The following is a 20,489-nucleotide window of genomic DNA, read 5'->3' on the forward strand; positions in this document are numbered from 1 at the left end:
GGAGGGGGAAACCGAGGCCAGATGGGGAAGGGGGGGGGCACCAGGTGTCCGGAGCCTGTGGCAGAGAGGCGGAGAGGCGGGGATTCCCGTTCTCCACCTCCTCCTCTGGCCAGGTTGCTGTTTTCCCTGTGAGAGGAGAACCTGAACCCAGCCCTGTTTGTTTCTTCATTTGCTAGGAGTCTGTTCTGGTTTCCATGGAAACTGACTTTGGACCCTTGGGAGGAAAGTCGCACCCTGCAGGGACTGCTCAGATTTTCCTCTGCCTGGTCCACCTCTAAAGCTGTCTGATGTCTCCTCCCTGTGCCTGGGGAGGGGCCACCCTGAAATTGTCTGAACCAAAGATTCCAGGGGTTGGCGGGAGGGAGCTGGTGAGGTCCAGGTTGAGTGCATCTGTCTCCTTTCTCTGAGGCCACATTTCTGGGTGCCTGCCCTTGCCAGGCTTTTATTCGGGTCTTTAGAGGAGGGGCTGTGCCTGTGGTTGTGGTGCTCCCATGCATTGTGGTGCCCTGAGAAGGCAGGCAGGGGGGCAGGGGGACGGGACTCATCAATGAGAAGATGGGGGAGTGTGGTATCAATAGGAGGAACAGCGTGAGTGAAGACAAACAGGGAGGGGGTGGAGGCGAGGAGATGGAGCAGAGGCTTTATAGGATTTTTACCTGATGCTGAAGGTACTGGGGGGGTCTTTGAAGGCTTCGACTGCTGTCACCTAGAAGTGAGCCTGGTAGCACACACCAGGTTCAGCTCCGGAACTCCAGCACTACTAGAGGCACGTGTTGTTGGGGCTTTATTAGTGTCGTCAAATTCCTGACTTGAAGGAGTTGAACATTCCTGACTTGAATTAAGTTATATATTAATGAAGTGAAAGAATAAGACTGGGGTCATCTTTAGCCCCAGGAGGTATCTGAAGGCCATGAAGATACACAGAATGTCACAGAGGACTCAACTCTGAGAGTCCTTCTTGTTTAATCCTGAGCAGATGGAGAAACTGAGATCAGAGAAAGGAGCAGTTTGCTCAAGAGCACAGATAGAGTCAATGGCAGAACAGGGACTTGAACTTGAGTCCTGTCTCTCTTGCTTGAGACTGTCACGGCCCATGGCTGTGCGCTTCCTGGGAGATGGGAGGCAGCCTGGATCCCCAGGTGATGAATGAGCATGCAGTAATGTCGTGGTTGGGGGCAGGGTTGGAGCCTGACCTCACTGACCTTTACCAGGGCCTCGGACTCTGAACCTGAAATTAATTCAGTTCAGCCACTCAACACTCTGGATCAGAGCCTGGGTGCTGGGGAGACAGGCAGGGGTGGCTCCCAGCTCCAACACTCAAGGAGCTCCAAGAATGTTGGGGGTCTGACCCCCTATGATGTGATGTGATGCATGCTACATAGAATCAGGGCAGTGTGCTGGAAGGAGGATGTCCAGTCTAGCAGGAGGGGGAATCCTGGAAGGCTTCATGGAGGATGTGAGTGACAGTGAAGCTAGGTCTATGGAGCAGTTTCCCAGGAGGAAGGAACAGCACACACAAAAGGTTGGAGGTGGGAAAGCTAAGACTTGCTCAGGATCCTTTCAGTTTTCTAGTATGACAATTATATGGAGAAATAGCAGGATGATAATAGAGAGATGGTAGCTACCATTTGTTGGGCACTGTGTGTGCTAGGCAGTGGGCTGAACATTTTAGGTATCCTATTGTATTCAAGGCACACAGCTGTCCTATGAGGTAGGTATTATAATCTGTAGGCTCTCTTCATGACAGTCTCCATCAGCAGTGTCCTCTGGCCTCCAGGTCTTGCCCCCCGCCAAGATGGCGGGCTGACTTCCCACCAGCTGTGCTCTCCACCCTCCCCATCCTCCCCAGCACAGAGCCATCCCAGGACACGCTCATGGCCCTAGTTGCTGGGCTTGTTTCTCTTGGCTCCCTGGCTTCGCCTTGCCTCTTTGGTGGCCGCCTGAGCAGGTGGCCCTTCTGCTGGAGGCCAAGGGAAAATGAGCCAGCAGGCCCAGGCCAGCCTGAGCAGGGGTCACTCCAGGCCAGGGGTCGCTCCTGCTCCTTGCATACCGCACCATGGGACTGTGCCTGTGGATGGAGCCAGGGTCTGGAGCTGGCCTGGGCTTCCTCTAGATCGGAGGCTCAGCTCCCTTGTTGGAGCCAGAGGAAACAAGGCCTGTGGCCCAGTGCCTGCCCACTTGTCCTCCTGGAATGTCTGGGGCCTGGACGCAGGTACAGAAGGGTCAGGAAGGCTTTGCAGACTTTAATTTGTAAAGTTTATATCTTTATATCGAATCACAAACCAATCAGTAAATTTGTGGAACACTTGCACTTCCCACCCGTCTTCTTTTCAGATCCCCTGTGGCCAGGAAGCCTCCACACAAGAGCTGTATATTTGGCCGAAGGGCAGAGGCTGGGCCTTAACCCTAAGAGCATTCTCCTCTGCATCCTGACTCCATTGCTCACTCTCCAGCTGGCCCAGGGCTATTACCTGGAAGGACCAGAGTGGCCAGGGCTGGTGGGAGAGTAGCAGCTCTGGGGATTTGTGATTCCTAGTCCCTGTCTACACTGGCTCTTCTGTTCTAGACCTGGCTGGGTCTCCTGGTCAGGCATCTCTCTCCCTGATCATCAGCTTCCTTGTCTATAAAACAAGGATGTTGGATAAACTTTTTTTTTTTTTAATACCAACTCCTGGGAATAGTGATCGCCAGAGTTGCCACCTGTATGTGTCCTGGGCAGCCCTGGGCAGCCTTCTGAGTGGGACCCCATCAGCTCTTTCTCCACTGTCTGCAGAATCATCACCTGGCCCTAGAATCCCTAGGGACACCTCTTGGAAACAAGCCACGGGATGTGAACCTCAGACTCCTTTGCCCCAGGTGATTTAGGAATGTTCCAGACCCGGAGCATCCCACCAGAAAGGGGATAGGGGCTTGCCTCCTGTTTTCCGTAGAAAAGGCAGGAACAGGAGGAATCACTGTTAATGGATCAGATAAGGAAAAAGAAAGCAGAGCAGTTGGTAAGGTGCTCATGGCTTCTGTTTTTATCTGTAAACTCTGGAGGAGAAAAATAAATCTCAGTAGGATATTTGCCCCCCCCACTTCCATTTTTTTCTTTCTTTCTATACAAAGATGTGCTATATTCAAGTGAGCAAAACAAAAAGAATAGCTTTTTAAATTTTTAAAAGCAGACACAAGGAGTTTATGTCTTAAAATAAGCTGTTGTCTTTATTTCTCATGCCACGTAGAGGGTGTAAAATTGAAAAAGCATGAAAGGGCATTGTTAGAAGAAAGTCGCCTATCCCGCGGCCACCAGCCCTCTCCTTGGAGACCATCTCTAGCCCATTTCTTGAGCATCCTTCTTGAGATATTCTAATACATGCACAGTCACACATCGCTTAACGACAGGGTGCATTCTGAGAAACTCGTCCTTAGTCAGTGTTGTCCTTGTGGGAACGGCAAAGTGTGAGCTTAAATTAAGATGGCCATGATCACTAGGCAACACCATCTCAGGGGACCACCCGCCTATGTGCAGCTGGTAGTTAACCAGAATGTTGTTACACACTGTGTGACTGTATTTACATCTATTTTACACACTTACATATTTAATATATACTTTATATCTAGGTAACTGGTAGCAATTCTCTTCTGTACCTTGTTATTTTTGTCTGTTTACTTAATTCTTCTTACTGATTGCTTCATATTAATTCAATATATTGCTTCATATTCCCACACAAGGAATCACATCGTTTGAAAGGCAGCATTATATTTCATTGTATGACTATATTGTAAATTATTATTTACTTAACCATTCCATGAAATGGGCATTTTAGGTGAATTTTAAACCATACTGGGGATGGAGCTCATTGGCAGAGCTCTTGATGAGCATGGGTTCAATCCCTAGCAAATAAACAAAACAACAGTAATAATAATGCTTCAATGAATATTCTTATGTGATGCATTTTATTTCCTTAATGGAACTTTGTTTAAAAATTTACAGAAGTATTAACTTGTTGGCCAAAGAATACGTGTACATTTGTAATTTTGATAAATGTTGTCTCATTGTCTCCTCCACATTGATTTTTATGCTCCTGATAGCAATCAATAGCAGTGAATGAGACAGCCTCTTATTGCCTGTCCTTACCAGCCTAGGATGTTATCCAATGTTATGATTTGTGCCAATCTGATAGGGAAAATGGTCTCTTTTGTAATCTTAATGTGTGTTGTTCTCATTATTTCTTCTCAATATATGAGGTCAAATATTTCCATATATTTAAAAGCCCTGTTTATTTCTTTTTCTGTGGAGAGGATCGATCACCTATTCTTTGCCCATTTTTGGGTTGAATTGCTGCTCTCTTGCTCATTCATTTGCTTTGTATATGTAGGGAAATGACTGTTGTTGTTGTTGTTTGTTTGTTTGTTTGTTTTGTCTGATACATGTGGCAAATGCTTTTCCCAAGTTTTGGATTTTATTTGACATTGTGGAAATTATCATTAGTATTATTTGCTATGCATAAATTTATTTTTATATGGTCAAACTTAACCAAATTTATCAGTGCTTTAACTTATGCCTTTTGGAGTTTGGTTCTTAAAACCAAATTACTTAAAATTAATTTCTGTTTTAAAGCAAGTCGTGAGCTGGAAATGACGAGCTTTCAGTGAGAATCACATTTGAGTTCATGGCCAATAGACCTTTCCTCTCTATTAATCTTTGGTGTTAGTGTTTTATAAAATGAGGGGACTGGGTAGGATTGTGGCTCAGTGGTAGAGCGCTTGCCTAGCCTGCGTGAGGCACTGGGTTTGATCCCGGCACCACATAAAAATAAAACAAAATAAAGGTATAAAGGCATTGTGTCCATCTACAATTGAATAAAATGTTTTTTTTAAAAAATGAGGGGACTGAATTTTTTCATCCATCTGTCTGTCCATCCATCCATCCATCATTCCATCCACTTGTTCATCCATTCATCGGCACTGGGCTCGGTACTAGGAGCACAGAGATGAATACTGCGGTCCTTGTCCTCATGGTTTAAGGAACAGAGGAACAAGTGACCCAGCAGGGCCATGCAGTGTGCTGAGAGCTGTGACAGAGGACCTGAAGTGCACCCAGGGAGCCCCCAGTGCAGTTCCAGGAGAGGGCATGGTGGGGGGGTGAGATGAGGATTGCTGGGGGTGGGGGGGCTGGGTTGAGTCTTGAATGATGAGCGGAGTTTTTCTGGCAAAATAACTGGGTCGGTGGTGTGGGCAGCGGAGGGGAAGGCGTTTGTGGTAGAAGTGGAGGACCTGTGACAGCACGGGATGCTCCAGGGACCAAGTGGAGGCTCCTTGGAGGGCAGGGAGAATGCTGGGTCCAGACCACAAAGGGTCTCAAGCCATGTGGCAGCCCTGTGAGCCCTGACCCGGAGGGCCTTGGGTAGCCACAGAAGGCTTCTAAGAAGGGCACTGATGTGTCCTCTTTTGCTGAGGAGGGAGTAATCATTTTCCTCTATTATGAAATCTTTTCCATTAAATGTATAGTACTATGAAAGGATAGTACTATGAAACTGGGCACAGTGGTGCATGCCTGTAATCCCAGCAGCTCAGGAGGCTGACGCAAGAGGACCGAAAGTTCAAAGCCAGCCTCAGCAAAAGTGAGGCACTAAGCAATTCAGTGAGACTCTGTCTCTAAATAAAATACAAAATAGGGCTGGGGATGTGGCTCAGTAGTTGAGTGCCCCTGAGTTCAATCCCTATACCAAAAAAAAAAAAAAGATAGTATCAAGAATATTTCTTCGGAACATCACCTCATTCAAAAAGTAAATGTCATCATTGCAGTTGAAAAGCCCCACAGATCTCTCCTAAGTGGCATCTTTCTGCCTCCCTAAATGTTGGCGAGAACGTGTTGCTAGTGGGTACATAAAATGGTGCAATTGCTCCAGAAAACAGCCTAGTGGCATTCTGTGGGGTGGCAGGTGCACATGTCCACGTCATCCAGTAATCCACCTCCAGGTGGGGAATTACCTGTACAGGTAAGCAGAAGGAGATGAGCATGAAGAAGTCTGTAGCAATATTGTTTGTAATAGTGGTGGAAACCTTGCTCTCCACCGCCCGAAAATTCATGCAACTTATTGTAGCTTATTTATTCCATAGAATTCTGTTGTGAAACTAGAAGACCAGAGCCACGTGTGTCAACAAGGAAATACAATGTTGAGTGAAAAAAAAAAAAAAAAAAAAAGCAAGATCCAGAAGGGTACACACAGCACGCCAACACTTTTGTGAAGTTTAGAAATATGCAAAGCGGTTCACATTCTGTTAGAGACACATCCTCATGTAGTAAACACCCAAGCAAAGGATAAATGCCAAATCCCCGAGAGTATGGCTACACTGGGACCTCAGCAGAGGGGTGGGACAGGAGGTAGCACACCAGAGGATCCACTGAGTGTTTTCTTCCTTAAGAGGACTATGGCCATGCTGTTCCTCATCGTTGTTTTTTTTATTGGTGTATTATAGTTGCACATACTGATGGGATTGTTGTTACATACTCATAATGCACACAATACACAACATATAACTTCATAACATTTAAAAAGTTTTTTCTACATTTAGCTCAGTATTTTCCCAAGTTGTCATCTCAACACATAAGCAGTATAAAAATTACTAATGGGGTGTTTTACATTCCTTTTTCTGAATGAACTCTTTGAAATCCAATTTACATTTTATACTTACGGCACCCCACAGTTAGGAATACCTCATTTCAAGCACTCAGTAGCTGAATGAGGCTAGTGGCTACCATGCTGGACAGGGCAGGACCAACACATGTTAGAGAGAGGTTGTATCAGGGACCGCTGAGATTCCTTAATGAATCTTGAAAGTTGGAAGAGGAGGACAACCATGATTTTACCGATATCCACTATTTTCTGAGCATGTGCCATGCATAAGCGCTTTGTATTATCTCATTTAACCCTCACAACTCTGTAAGCCAATTATGTTTTTTATGATAAAATACGCATAAGCTTTTGCCATTTTAACCGTTTTTAAGTGCCTCTGATTATTGTTTATGTTATTTTGTATTGACAAAAACGCTTCATGATAATTGTATCTGTATGTCACACCTTTTCTGTGGGTATTATGGGGTGGGGGCGGGACACAGTAGTAGGGTGCCTCTCTCCCCTCCTGTGGGAACATGTGTGACCTCCATGGGGAATTAGAGTTCTTGGACCCCTTGGGGATGCTGTTCCCTCTTCTTTGCTGCTCCAGGTCCTCAGCTTAGCAGGCAGACAAGCTGGAGCCTCACACAGAACCCTGCAGAGACCCCTCCTCTCAGTGAGGTTGTAGCAGTAAACCAAGAGAAACTCTGCAGCCACTGCTGCAAGACCTCTTGCTGCTCAGCTGTGCAGCCTGGTCATTTCCTCTTCCTACGCCTCAGTTCCTCATCTGTAAAATGGGACCATGGCAGTTAGCTCCCAGGCTGCTGTGGAAAGTAAAAGTAAAGACACAGTCGTTATTACTCTTTATGGGGAGCTCAAGGGCAGAGGCAGGCTCCATCTCAGCACAGAGTAGGTGACAATCCCTGCCCACCTACCTCCTGGAGTCACTGAGAAGATGTAATTAAAAAAGAAAGCGTAGTGAATGTTTATTGTGTCCCTACTGGTTTTGACGGGGGTTGCGTGGATAGCCTGTATCTTTGGAGACCATGCCCAGGTCACACAGCTAGTGAGCTGTGTCCAATAAGATCATGACAAGGTGGCAAACTAGAAACAAGCTTGATTGCACAGGTAGGGCCTGACGTGGCGGTGTCCTGAAGTGGGTTTGGTCTTTTCTGAATGTCAACCTATCCAGTCCCCAGAGGACACTCAGGGGACACTCTGGCCTCTGGCTGTAGCCCAGGTAGCCAGCAGGTAATTTTGCCCTGCCCTCTGGCTTCCAGGGCAGGACACGGCTGGACTCTGATCCTTGCACTCCCGAGGCCTCCTCCCCAGGTCGAATCCTCCGATCTGGCTTTGCTTCCAAGGTCAAGCATGTCGCTTGCCCTTCTTTGTGGCTGCAGCGGACTTGTATACCTCTCCCTAGGACCTGCCTTTCCATCTCACTGGGGCTCCTTGGAGAGAAGCTCAGGAGTATGTGGACCAGCCTGCAGCCTTCTCCCGGCACCCTGGTTGTATGGACGAGGACTCGCCCAAAGCCTTGGGGTCCTTTTCACTATAAGAGTGCTTTATCAATTCTCCCCACAAGGTGTGGTAGTTAAGAGCACGCACTCTGGGATCAGATGCTCTGCGTTTGAATCCTGCATGGCACTTACCTTGAGCAAAGGTGTTTAACTTCTATAAGCCTCAATTTTCTTGGAAGTAAAGTAGGCATAAGGGTACCTAACCCCATAGGATTACCATGAGGATGAAATGATCTAAATAAAGTATGTGAAGCACTTAGGGCAGCATCTGGTCCAGAATGAAGAGGTGGTTCAGGGTGTGTAGAGGAGATGGTGGTGGTGGTGATGATGATGGTGATGATGAAGGGTGGTGAGACAATGATGTGAATTTCAGTTGTTCTGAGATCTGGGAACACTTTACTGTGTCCTTGCTTTCCCCTCTACATCCTGAGGCACTTAAGCCTCATTCAAAACAAAACAACTCTATCTAGTTTTACAGTGGGAAAAGAAATCCCCACATTAGCAGAGGAACATCATGTATTCTGGCAATATTCAAGGAATTACTTATAATGTTTTCCAAGCTGCAAATCCTGACCTCTTAGTGGATGTTGAAGTCAATTTAGTAGGTAATTGTCAACATGTTTTTAATAAAAGAAAAAATAATAATTAAATAGAAGGGAAAATATTCAAGGACCTGGCAAGTATTAGAAGCCAGTATAATGTTTTATGAAGAATATATGTTGGGGCTGGGGATGTGGCTCAAGCGGTAGCGCGCTCGCCTCGCATGCGTGCGGCCCAGGTTCCATCCTCAGCACCACATACCAACAAAGATGTTGTGTCCGCCGAGAACTAAAAAAAAATAAATATTAAAAATTCTCTCTCTATCTCTCTCTCTCCTCTCTCACTCTCTCTTTAAAAAAAAAGAATATATGTTACAGATATTTATTTACCTATATTGGTCGATTTTAGGTTGCAATGTATATGCATTCCATTTCGTGGATTTTTGTAAAAAAAAAATTTTTTTTTTTTTTTTTTTTTTTGTGGCAGGACAGGGTGGGGTACTGGGGATTGAACTCAGGAGCACTGGAACACTGAGCCACATCCCCAGCCCTATTTTGTATTTTATTTGGAGACAGGGTCTCACTGAGTTGCTTAGCACTTCACTTTTGCTGAGGCTGGCTTTGAACTTGCGATCCTGCTGCCTCCGCCTTCTAAGTGTCTGGGATTAAGGCATGAGCCATCCAGCTGGGCCTTGTAAAAATATTTTGGAAACAATTTCCACAGTGAAATTTCAGTGGGTTCCTTGGGCAGTTTCCTGGTTTCCAACATGACAGAGTGCACGGGTCAAACTATGGCCCCTCTCTCTCCCTCCCTGTAGAGTTGGCCTCCCAGAGCCATCTGGACCTCACGGAGCTCATTGGTGTCCCGCTGCCCTCATCTGTGTCCTTTGTCACGGGCTACAGTGGCTTTCCCGCCTACAGCTTCGGGCCTGGCGCCAACGTGGGCCGCCCGGCCAGGACCCTCATCCCGCCCACCTTCTTCAGGGACTTCGCGGTCAGCGTCACAGTGAAGCCCAGCAGCCCCAGCGGCGGAGTGCTCTTTGCCATTACCGATGCCTTCCAGAAGGTCATCTACCTGGGCCTGCGGCTCTCCGGCGTGGAGGACGGACGCCAGAAGGTCATCCTCTACTACACGGAGCCCGGCTCCCACGTGTCCCAGGAGGCTGCCGCCTTCTCGGTGCCCGTGATGACCAACAGGTGGAGCCGCTTTGCTGTGATCGTCCAGGGCGAGGAAGTGACCCTCCTGGTGGACTGCGAGGAGCACAGCCAAGTCCTTTTCCAGCGGTCCTCCCGGCCTTTGGCCTTCGAGCCCAGCGCTGGGATCTTCGTGGGCAACGCAGGCGCCACTGGGCTGGAAAGATTCACGGTGAGTTCAAGCCCATTCCTGCAGATCAGGGAGGCCCGCGGACATCCATGCCCCATGCACTGGATTCTAGGTGCTATTCTTGTTTTACCCTTCCGCTCTTGAAAAGTCCTGCCTGTTAGGGTGGGGGGAACCTAGGCTTGGAACCCAAATCCCTGGGCTCCAGGGCTCCCTTTTAAACTCTGCCTGCTGATTCCAGATACTATCGGATTCTCCAAGTCTCTCTGTTTTCTTATCTGAACATGGAGATAAGAAAACCTGTTTCACAGGCTTGATTGAGCGCTCTGTACATTTTAAGCCATGATCAAGAGTAAGGTTATACCTTAAACGATTTTATCTTTGAACATCTTTGAAATTACTTAAGTAATTTCTTCAGAGGAGGCCTAATCTAGAATACCAAAGTGAGAGGTAACTATCTCTCCTTTTGGATCCTGTGCCCTGATACAAAACATCAACAAACGGACTTTACTATCATTAGAATGAGCTTTTAGGAATAAGCCATTCTAAAGAAAATCCCTGAGTTTTTGTGAGGATTCATTGACTCCCACAGGTATTTACTGACACCTGGTTACTGAGCCAGCAAAGGCATGGAGTGGCGTTTCTGTTTATTTGTACACGGTGGGAGGCGTTGGAGAAGGGTAAGGAGTTAGTCTGACAGGCAGTTTTCACATGCCCACTTTGAGTGTCTGGTGGAGAACGGGCTGCCAGGTGGGGGAGCCGGTGAGCATAGAGGCCCAGAGGCTGCAGAGGCTCTTCCTGGGATGAGGCCACCCACCTGGAGGAAAGGCTTTCTGAGAGCAGGAGATGGGCTCTTCAGGGCCTGCTGCTGACAAGCTGAGCCCTGGGGACAGCTAGAAGGCTGCTGTGGTAGGCCCTGCTTGAGCACAAAGCTCTCCAAGGGCCTTTCTAGCTAAGGGAGGTTCACATTATTTTGACCAAGAGGTAGGCTGTGCTTCTTATTCTCCTTGACACAAACAATCCCGTTTCCACCAGAGTTGCTGTGGATGTGCAATTGACCCATGGTTTCTGCTTCCTTTTGCCTATCCCCACCCAGGGTTCCATCCAGCAGCTCATCATCCACTCAGACCCCCGAACTCCGGAGGAGGTGTGCGAAGCCCAGGAATCGTCGGTGAGCCCCAGCACGCTCGGCCAGGGAGCGCCGGGCGCCCAGGCAATCCGTCATCCCCAGTGTCATGGACTCTCTGAAACCTCTCATCTTGGCAGGCGCTGCCCCAAATCCTATTTTGGGCTTTTGGCTTTATTTCACTTTTTAAAGAGCTGTAGCCATCCCTTTGGTATGGGGGTTTGTGCGTCTTATAAGGTGTTAAATTCTTCCATGGCTGTGCAGTCAATGGCCTGGTTTCCAGGTTCCCTGCCAAGGAGAGTGTCAGATTCTAAAATCAGAGTTAAGAGTTTAAGATATTCTGGGTGTAAATTCCTATAAAAATGAACCTAAATTTAGATTAGTTTTATGCCTGGCAAGTGAATCAGTTCCTAAGTTGGAGGTGGGGTGGGGGGGGGAGGGAAAAAAGATGGCTCCCTCTCTTCCTCCTTCCTTCCCTCCAGGATTTGTTGAGCAGCAGGGTAGATAAAGGCTGGGGAGGGAAGGATAACCTGGGAACTATCTCCCTCCCCCAGCTTCTTGCACATGCTTACACACCCAGAGGCAGTGACTGAACTGAGTATGTCCTCAGACCCGACTCAGCATGGAGGGGGCTCAGGGAGAGAAGACAGGAGGAACTGGGAGCACATCAGGGTGAAGGCTGTCTGAGAGCCCTTCCAGGCAGACGGGACAGACGGCAGGATGCCAAAGTCAGAGGCAGGCAGCGGGAGGCGTTTCCCTAGGAGTTCTGTTGCTCTCTGGGTGGTGTCAGTCTCCAAACAAATCATAAGGTTGATTTCATTAATTTTGCACTAAAAAAGGAAGCAGGTATTGATGGAGTTGGAAAGCCATGCAGAGGAGGAATTTGGCTGTGTCTGAATGTTTGTGCTCCTTGAGCCTGGGACCTGGCCTGGCAGTCATAGGAAGCCGGAAGAAAGGGAAGCTTACGTGTTGTCACTCATTCATCTCTGCACTGCCATTGATACTGAAGAAACAGGAACAACCCAAGAGCCCGAGAGCAAGGGTTCAGTTGCAAAATCCCAGAGCACAGGCTGCTTGGCTGCCTTTAGGAGGCTAATTACAGAGATTAGGTAACAACAGGAAGTCTTACTTCAGGGCTAATGGTTCCTAAAGTGGGATTTCCATGACAGTCTTCCAGAGTGGGAATGAAGGAAGTTGACGTGTTAAGAGAGACTGAAAAGTGATGGACTTTGTTTGAGCAATGAAAAGTGGAAAGAAAGAGAATAGCTACCCATGCACAGGCACACATGCTGCCCCTTCAACTCCTCGATCCCTGTGCTGCACGCATGCGCACATTTCCATGCGCATGTATCCATGTACCCTGGTGCACACTGTCTCATAGTTCCTCTGCAAGAGTCTTGTTAGTTTCTGATTGGCCCAATTGCTGTGTTCCTATGTAATGGCTCCCTTTGTGGGGCATGTGGTTTGTCTCCTCGCAGGCATCAGGAGAGGGCAGCGGGCTTCAGGACCCGGACACAGTGGCCGAGATCTTAGAGGCCGTCACTCACACTCAAGCCCCGGTGAGTATGGACTGCTGCTCCCTGTGAGCTGGGTCAGCTGTTGGGGGCTGGTGCCCAGGGCCCAGGATCTGACATCTCTGCTTTCAGATCTGGGAGGTCAGTTGTGGGGTCCTCTGGGGAGGCCAGGAGGGCACTGGCCAGTGGGCGTTTGGCAACCTCCCGGTTCCCCTGAATGCGTAGCCATGAGAGGACTGTGCAAGGTAGGCTTCGTGCACTACTGTGGCTTTGGATGGCTTCTCAGCTTGCCTGAACTTCAGCTGCCCTTCCCCAGACCGGCAACAGTGGTAGTCCTCTCTCCCCGGGTATGGCACGAGAGAGATTTTGTGGCAGCAGGGGCACATTTCAGCCTAGTGCCTGGCTCCAGGGAAGTGACTCTGAAAAATGACTGCTGTGGCATTTTCTAGGAGAGAGCACACACAGTTGGGCCTCCACTCCAGCTGTGAGGACTGCTAGAGCACAGTGGGGCCCCACTCCTGTGAGCTGCCAAGCCACCCCAGCCCCATGGGAAGGGCTGCCCTCCTTCTGGTGTTTGACCTCTTGCCTGCTGGGAATGCCCACTGTGGCCTGTGGCCGAATTATTTTTGTGCTCAGTGATTTAGCAAGGAGCATCTCCATCACTGAGCACAGAAAGTTCCAGCAGCCTCCTCTGGACTGGCTTACTTTGTGAGCTCACCTCTTATAGAAGACAGAGAGAGAGGTGTCAATGAGACAAAGGCTGCAAACTCTAGACTTAGGGTGACAGGGATGTGGATGCTGTGGAATAGGACTGTATTTGTTAGTGCTGGAGGGACTTGTCACTTCTTGTACAGGAGTGTACAGAAAACTGCTCCTAATGCAGATGGGCAAACTGAGGTCCAGAGAGAGAAAGAAATTGGCCCAAGGGTGCCTAGGCGCAGGTCTCCTGATGCCCACCCATGCATTCCTGGCTCAGGAGGATTGTGAAAGTCTGTCCCCAGAATGGAGATCCATTCTTGGCTAGGATGAGGGAACTTAAGGGTCCAGTGGGCCTGCCCAGCTGGTGACTAGGGAGGGTGGCCACTCTGGGCAGTGTTATAATCCCCTGCACCCATCAGCCCTGGGCTACTCTGTCGAGGACACAGGACATCAGGGCACAGAGTGGTGGTCCCTCAGGGCTTGGAGCCGAATGCTGCTCCTAGCATCCAGTCCCATTTGGAGGGAGGCCATCTCAGACAGAGATGATAATAACCCAGGGTAGCCTCAGAGAGGGACAGGAAAAGAGAATTGGATCTGAGAATGTGAGATGGTCACAGGGATGGGAGCTTGGGAGGGGTCAGAGGAGCCAGGCGACTCTGGAGCCAGGCAGGGGAGAAGTGGCATTTCTCAGCACCCACTGCGGGCCTGGCATTCTTGCCCACAGGATGTCACTGATTTCTTGCAACCACCTTACCAGGGAGGCAGCAGAAGCCCCACTATGCAGATGTGCAAGGGGATGTCCAGGAGGCCAGGTGGCCCTACCAAGGACACATGGTGGCAGAGTCAGGAACTGAGCCTGGCCTGACAGACTCCCCAGCCTGGCCCCCCCTCACAGGACATGGTACCGCAGGTTCAGGGGCAGAGGGAGGTCACAGATCGGCCAAGAGCCTTGTGAGAGAAATTCCCAGAGGACCTGGAGAAGTGGCAAAGTGGCTGGTGATTTGGTGGCCTTCGTGGCCTCTGGGGCATCCCAAACACTTTCTCAGATTCCCTGCCCCACTTTTCTTAAAGATTTTAAGAGAACTGGTGCAGATAAGAGTCCTACTCAGTGTGGAACTTACAGTCAGAACTGGATCAAATCCCAGCTCTCTGCTTATTAGCTAAGTTATGTTGGGCAAGTCACGTAACCTCACTAAGCTTGGACTCTGGTGAATGCTGGCAGAGTGCTTGGCACCGGCAGCTTGTGGGGGGTGCTTGCTGGGGTTGGTGGAGTGATGGGCTTCTTGTGAGGACCAAGGGAGACAAGGCCTCAGATGAACTCAGTTCAGGGCTAGGAGAGACTGGCATAGCGCAGATGCCCATTCCTCTTGGGGCCTCTTCCTACCACCTGCTTCCTGGTTGGCTGGTGGCTGGTGGCTGGGGCCCACAGGCTGCCAAGCCCCAGGGCTGCCCTCTGTGGTTGAGGATTGCCCCTGATCCGTGGCTCTGGGCCTGGCGGTCCTGACCCTGATTGGTCCATTCTGATCCTCAGGATCCTTCCCCTGGGCACCCCTCCATCCAAGCAGGGTTCACGTTTGGCCACGTGTTCACACTTCCTTAGGTCCTGTCTGTAGGGAGGTGTTTTGGAATCTACTTTCTAGAAGGCACAGAAGAAAGGAGCCATGAGAGCTTGGCCTGGGGGCCACCCAGCCTGGAGGTGACACAGCGCCGTCTCCAGGTCTGGGTGGGGGGTGCTTCCCGTACCTCCCAGAGCTGAGACTTCTATCATTATCATCTCCAGGAAGGGCTCCATGGCTCCTTCTCCCAGCCACCCCTCCAGGTGGGGAATCTGCCCCTTCACCTCAGATGGTCCCCGCCTTCTCTATCTGACTTCCTTCTGGGAATGAAGCTCACTTCTCCATCCTCTGCCTTATCTGCCTGCACCTTCCAAGACATGAGCCATAACCGTTGAACTGAACCGTGGACTGTCTGCCGGGTCAGGGACTTAAAAAATCAGTCCCTCCTTGCCTTTCTCCTCATTCCTGTCTCTTGTGTTGAGTTAGCTTTTTTGTGAAGGGGCAAATTTGTGTATGAGAAGTTATAGGCTCCACTTTTGCATTTCTGGAAAGTTCTGTTTTATGATGAATAAGAATTAATATCCCTCTCAACCCTGGGGCGACATCCAAGTCACCTCTGCCTAAGTGTGTGTGTGGTAAGGAAGGGGGTGGGGCAGGTGGAAGGGGTCTTTCAATAAAAACTCCTGCCTGAGCTGCTCACCTGCAAGTTCCTGGTCCAAGCCCCTCTCACCACCCCCTCCTGCACCTTGCCTCTCAGGCTGTGTCCCGCTTCTTCTCCAACCCTGGGCCTTTGCCAAGCTCAGGTTGTCAGGCCCTGAACTTGTCCACCCTTCTTTCTAGCCTTGTTTTCTGTAACTCAGTTCACTCTTCAAGGCCCAGCTCCCTGCAGCCATCACTCCCACCCTCACCCTGGAGATTGTATACGACAATAAAATTGACAAGTGATTTTTCTCTGAGTGTTGGTATTTAAAGTGATTATTTTCTGTTTTTGTTTATCTCCTCGTGCAGCTTTTTCAGTAACGAATATGGGATGTTGGTGTATTGACAATAAAGGTGTGCTGAGCATTTCCATGCCCTTTCAACCTCTGAATACATATGATTGTCCCCACTGGACAGAGCAGGAAGCTGAGGCTCAGTGAGGTTACGTGACTTGCCCAACATAACTTAGCGAATAAGCAGAGAGCTGGGATTGGACCCAGTTCTGACTGTAAGAATGGAATCATCAAATTATGGGGAGCCTGAGAATCTTCCCTGTTCTGATGGGTCAGAGATCCACGGTGTATACACTAGATTCTGACAATGAAGAAATATCCTTGTGTTGTTACAATAGATAAGTGATGCTGCATTAAGACACTAACCCTGAGGTCTTAGCATCTTAACAAGATCTGTTTCTTGTTCATATCACAATTTGGACACTGGGCCCTTCCCCTCATCCCTCCTCCTCTAGCAGCCTTCTTCTTAGAAAGTGATGAGACCATTTGGATGCCAACAAGCCCTGGGTCTCACGAGCTGCTGCTGCTGCGGCTGGGAGTGATGTGACCCTTAGGACCTGCATTGGGATTTCTGCTTGGATCTCTGAACTGCTGTTTCCAGCTGTTAAGTTTTTGTGTGTTTGATTTTCCCTAGTAGGTAGGGTTGGTCAGGACACTGGCTGTGGTTGGAGAAGCTGCACAGGTGCTAGAGTGTCCCTGGAAGGAAGCCACTGCATCTTTCCTATTCATAGGCCTTCAGCAGCAGGACACACCTGGGCTTAGGCTGGTGTGGTAGTCCCAGTGCAGTGGGGCTCATGCACTGGGCCGCTCGTTCGTTCCCTCACCCAGTGCATCTTCCCTGGGCACTTCCTCTGTGCTGGCCCTGGCTTCCGGATGACAGAACTGTGGTCCCTGTGCTCAGACCTGTGGCTGAGATGAGCAGAGTCTTGCTGTGAGCTGACCGGGATTTAGTATGATCCAATGAACATGGCTCCAGGCCCTGGGAGGCAGGTGTGGTGATGGCCCAGGACACGGCAAGGAGGGCTCAGCTTTCTTGGCTTATTCAGCACTTTGTGGATAAGTTATTTTCTCCTCTGAAAGTCACTGTCTTTTTTTTTTTTTTTTTTTTGAGCTTTTCTGTCAAGTCAATCCTTTTGGGTCTCATTTTTCATCCTTTCAGCCTAAAGAAGCAAAAGTGGATCCCATAAATATACCTCCCACTTCACCCTCTCCCTACGAGGACACGGAGCTTTCTGGTGAACCCATACCAGAGGAGACCCCAGAAAACACCTCCAGCGTTGTCCAGCACAGCAACCTAGAACCAGGCAAGTCTTGAGGCCCAGGGACAGGGGATGGCTTTTCGCTGAGTGGTTGCTGGGTTTCCAGCCTGGGGACATTTCACACCACTGTTACAACCCAGGCCAGAGCTCTGAGGTGTGGGGACAGGGTCATTTCTAGCAGTGCTGTTCCTAATAGCAAAAACAACCCAGAGTGCCCATCATAAAGAATGGGTGGGCAAACTCTATGTCACTAGTATCTTCCCCATTGATGTGGAATCTTAATGACCCAGAAATATGCTCTTGGTTTATTCCACTGAAAAAGCAGATTTCAAAACTTTGTGCTGACCTTGTTTTGAATATATGTTATTTATATCCATTTATGAATAGCTATGTAGATCAATGTGGCTATATTAGATATAACCTATGAGATGTTACAAAATGTTAGGAGCAGTTATCTCCAGTTATCTCTGGGTGTTAGGATTGTAGGTGGGATTTTATTTTTCTTTGTTGGACTTCTGTATTTTCTAAGTCTTCTGTAATAATCTTTATCATTACTCTTTTTGCTTCTCCATCAGTTAATGAACTCTAGTCTAATAACTAGGTTTAGGAAGTTGGTGGTTAAGAGATCATATACAATATTGGACAGAAGAAAATTGTATAGTAATTTAATAAAGTTATAGTAAAACCAAGAAGTGAGGCTGTAGCTGCGAGAGCCAGAGGGTCCTGGGACACAGCTTGAATGGAAGCCCTGCACAGGAGCCTATTTGCTGAGGGCCTGGGGCAAGGAACTGAGCATTTCCCAGCCTTAGAGTCCTTAACCAAGCATGTCAGTAATCCTGCCTTCCAGGTGAATGTGTCAGAAGTGATTTTGAGTTGCAAATGCTGTTCTGGTGGACTTGCAATCCCTAAGGAAGGGGCAAGGAGCTGTCAGGGCAGAGGGCAGGGCAAGGACTCTCCTAGTTTGAGCAGGCAGAATTGGAATGGAGAGTGACCCAGAACCCAGCACAGCTCACTGTGCCCAAGATCAGCCTAACTTTTTAACCTGCCCCTCAAAGGCCAGAGGAAAACCAGGGACTGACTAAAATGTTCCTTTCAATCTTGTTTTGTAGACAACCCAGATGATGGAGAGAAGGAAACCTGCACCCTGAGCATTATCCCTAGCTAGGGAAAGCCCCCACATAGTTGTATTACCAGCTTCCCCAACAGTCCTACCTGGCCTCCACCCTCCCAGGGTCAGGAAAGAGGCTAAAGACCCACGGGCCGCTTGCACAGCGCCCCCTGGTGGTCAGTGCAGGGAGGACACCCGCATCCCGCGGGTGCCTGTGCTCTGTAGTTCAAGTTCCTGGTGGCACAGGGTCCTTTAGAGAGCCTAACACTTCCCCCACACAGTTCTGCCCAGGGGGTGAGCGACCTCAGTGTGCAGAAGGATCCCGGTCTGGAGACGGGTCCTCCCAGCTTCAAGGCCCCTACTTCAGCCACTACTCTGTGAAAATTATTAGTGAAAGGTTTCATTGTGCCCACAGGAGCAAGACACATGCTCTGGTGATAGTAGGGAGGCAGAATCCTGGGATTCCTGCCCGGCTCTTCCCAGGCAGCCTGATAGTAGGATAGGTCCCAGTTAGAATTAATGACTGGCTGGGGGATTAAGGGAGGGGTGGGGGTGAGGGATGGGGTGGATAACAAGCATACATTTACTTTAGTGTAATTTCTTTTTCTTTGCTTTAGGTCTCTATGTTTTTTAAATTATAAAATAAATGTGTGCATGTGGTAACAATTTAATCAATACACAGTTGTATGAGCGATAATAGTTTCCTCTTCTCCTTCCACTCCTATCCTCTTCAAGATACAAATATTAAGTACTGTGGTTTAGCCAATTATGTCTATATAAACATATAGACACACCCATACATGTATGTTAGATAATATCATTGTATAACATGAATGTTATAAAATATATAATAATGATAGAACATGTATAGTCATATATAGTTTGGGGTTTTTTTTCTATATTTTACAAATACAGAACCACAATAACAATGAAAGTTTATCAGTCGCTTCCTATATGCTGTGAACTTTTCTCAATGCTTTTCTTGCATTAATTTATCAATTAATCCTCCAAACAACCCTATGAGGTGGGAAGTATTATGATCCCTCATTTGTAGGTGACCAGCTTGCATCATACGCTAAGCAATCTGCCACAGGTCACATTCCTGGTAAACGGCAAAGCAGAATTCCGAGCTGGTGGAGGTACCAGAGCTGGTGATGGAAGCCACCAAGCAATATTACCTTACCCTCTTGTTCTGCAACGTGTTTTTTTTTTCTTCTTAATCTAATGTTATGCTGTTACACCTTTCCAAATTACACCAAGCTAGCAGGTAAAGAGACAGTTCATTCTTTTCCAACAATGAAAAATGTAGTTATTAATTACAGAATGCCTTCTTCCTGTAGGGTCAGGTGAGATCCTGAATGACACCCTGGAGGGACTTCCTCCTGTGGATGGTGACCCCATTCCTGAGATTGGCTCAGGGAGCGGGGCCTTCCCTGTCACTGAAGAAGAGGTGAGTGAATGGCAAATTTCCTTTGTAAGCCAGTGGTGAACTTTGCTTATTTCAAACCTAATGGTGACTTGGAAACCATAGAGAATCAGGAGGGTTTTAGTTGGACTGCCCCTGTCCTCGTGATATGTAGAGGCAAGGTTCCCTGGGCTCCGGGATGCACCAGGCAAGGTGGAGGAAATGCGACCCCCGCTCATCCTCACACCTGCCTAGTGATGCATGCCAGTCCCTCACCATGGAAACCACCTCCCTCCTGCTCCATTGTGGAGACTCCTCAGCCCTTTGAGCCCCCTTCAAGACAGAATCACATTAACTGCAGGTGTGTCCATGCTATTGCTGGGTGATGGTTCTTCCACCTGCAATGCCAGCAGTATCTGAAATGCTGGACACAGTAGGGTACAAAACTAAAGCAAATGTAGCTCTCTCACAATGACCCCTGCTAAAAACTAAAGTGCCAGATCATTTCTTCCCTCTCCTGGGATGCAAACTCAGACAGTTCTCATCTCTCCCAATCATCTGGTCACACTCAGATTTTTCACAGGTATTTCACTTGGTCAGTCCAGGATAATATAAAAAAAATTAACAAAAATACAAATAAGTCCCCCCCCCTTTGCAGGTGTAGGCCTGGTGCACACCAGGATCACCCAGGGAAGGAAGCACTGTTGGGGGGTTTCCTCTCTATTTCCTTCTTTCTCCTCCTCACTTCCTGTGGCCCTGGAGCAGCTGCTTTTAACAGCTGCACCTGGAGAGGAGGGCCCAGCTGGGTGAAATTAGGATCTGGGCCTTTGGTGGGGAAGATGCTGGAA

General features: G+C 48.6%; 1 protein-coding gene across 1 annotated transcript in view; it reads left to right on the top strand.

Moving 5' to 3' along the window:
• Col15a1 (collagen type XV alpha 1 chain) overlaps window positions 1-20,489 on the top strand; it is a 110,232-nt gene that overhangs the window by 31,433 nt on the left and 58,310 nt on the right. The window contains exons 3-7 of the mRNA XM_078047873.1: window positions 9,480-10,027; window positions 11,079-11,153; window positions 12,587-12,667; window positions 17,029-17,173; window positions 19,577-19,686. Of these exons, the coding sequence (XP_077903999.1) occupies window positions 9,480-10,027; window positions 11,079-11,153; window positions 12,587-12,667; window positions 17,029-17,173; window positions 19,577-19,686 (959 nt within the window). The remainder of the gene's footprint in view (window positions 1-9,479; window positions 10,028-11,078; window positions 11,154-12,586; window positions 12,668-17,028; window positions 17,174-19,576; window positions 19,687-20,489) is intronic.

This window comes from Ictidomys tridecemlineatus, chromosome 4, assembly GCF_052094955.1.
Source record: "Ictidomys tridecemlineatus isolate mIctTri1 chromosome 4, mIctTri1.hap1, whole genome shotgun sequence".
NCBI lineage: Eukaryota > Metazoa > Chordata > Mammalia > Rodentia > Sciuridae > Ictidomys > Ictidomys tridecemlineatus.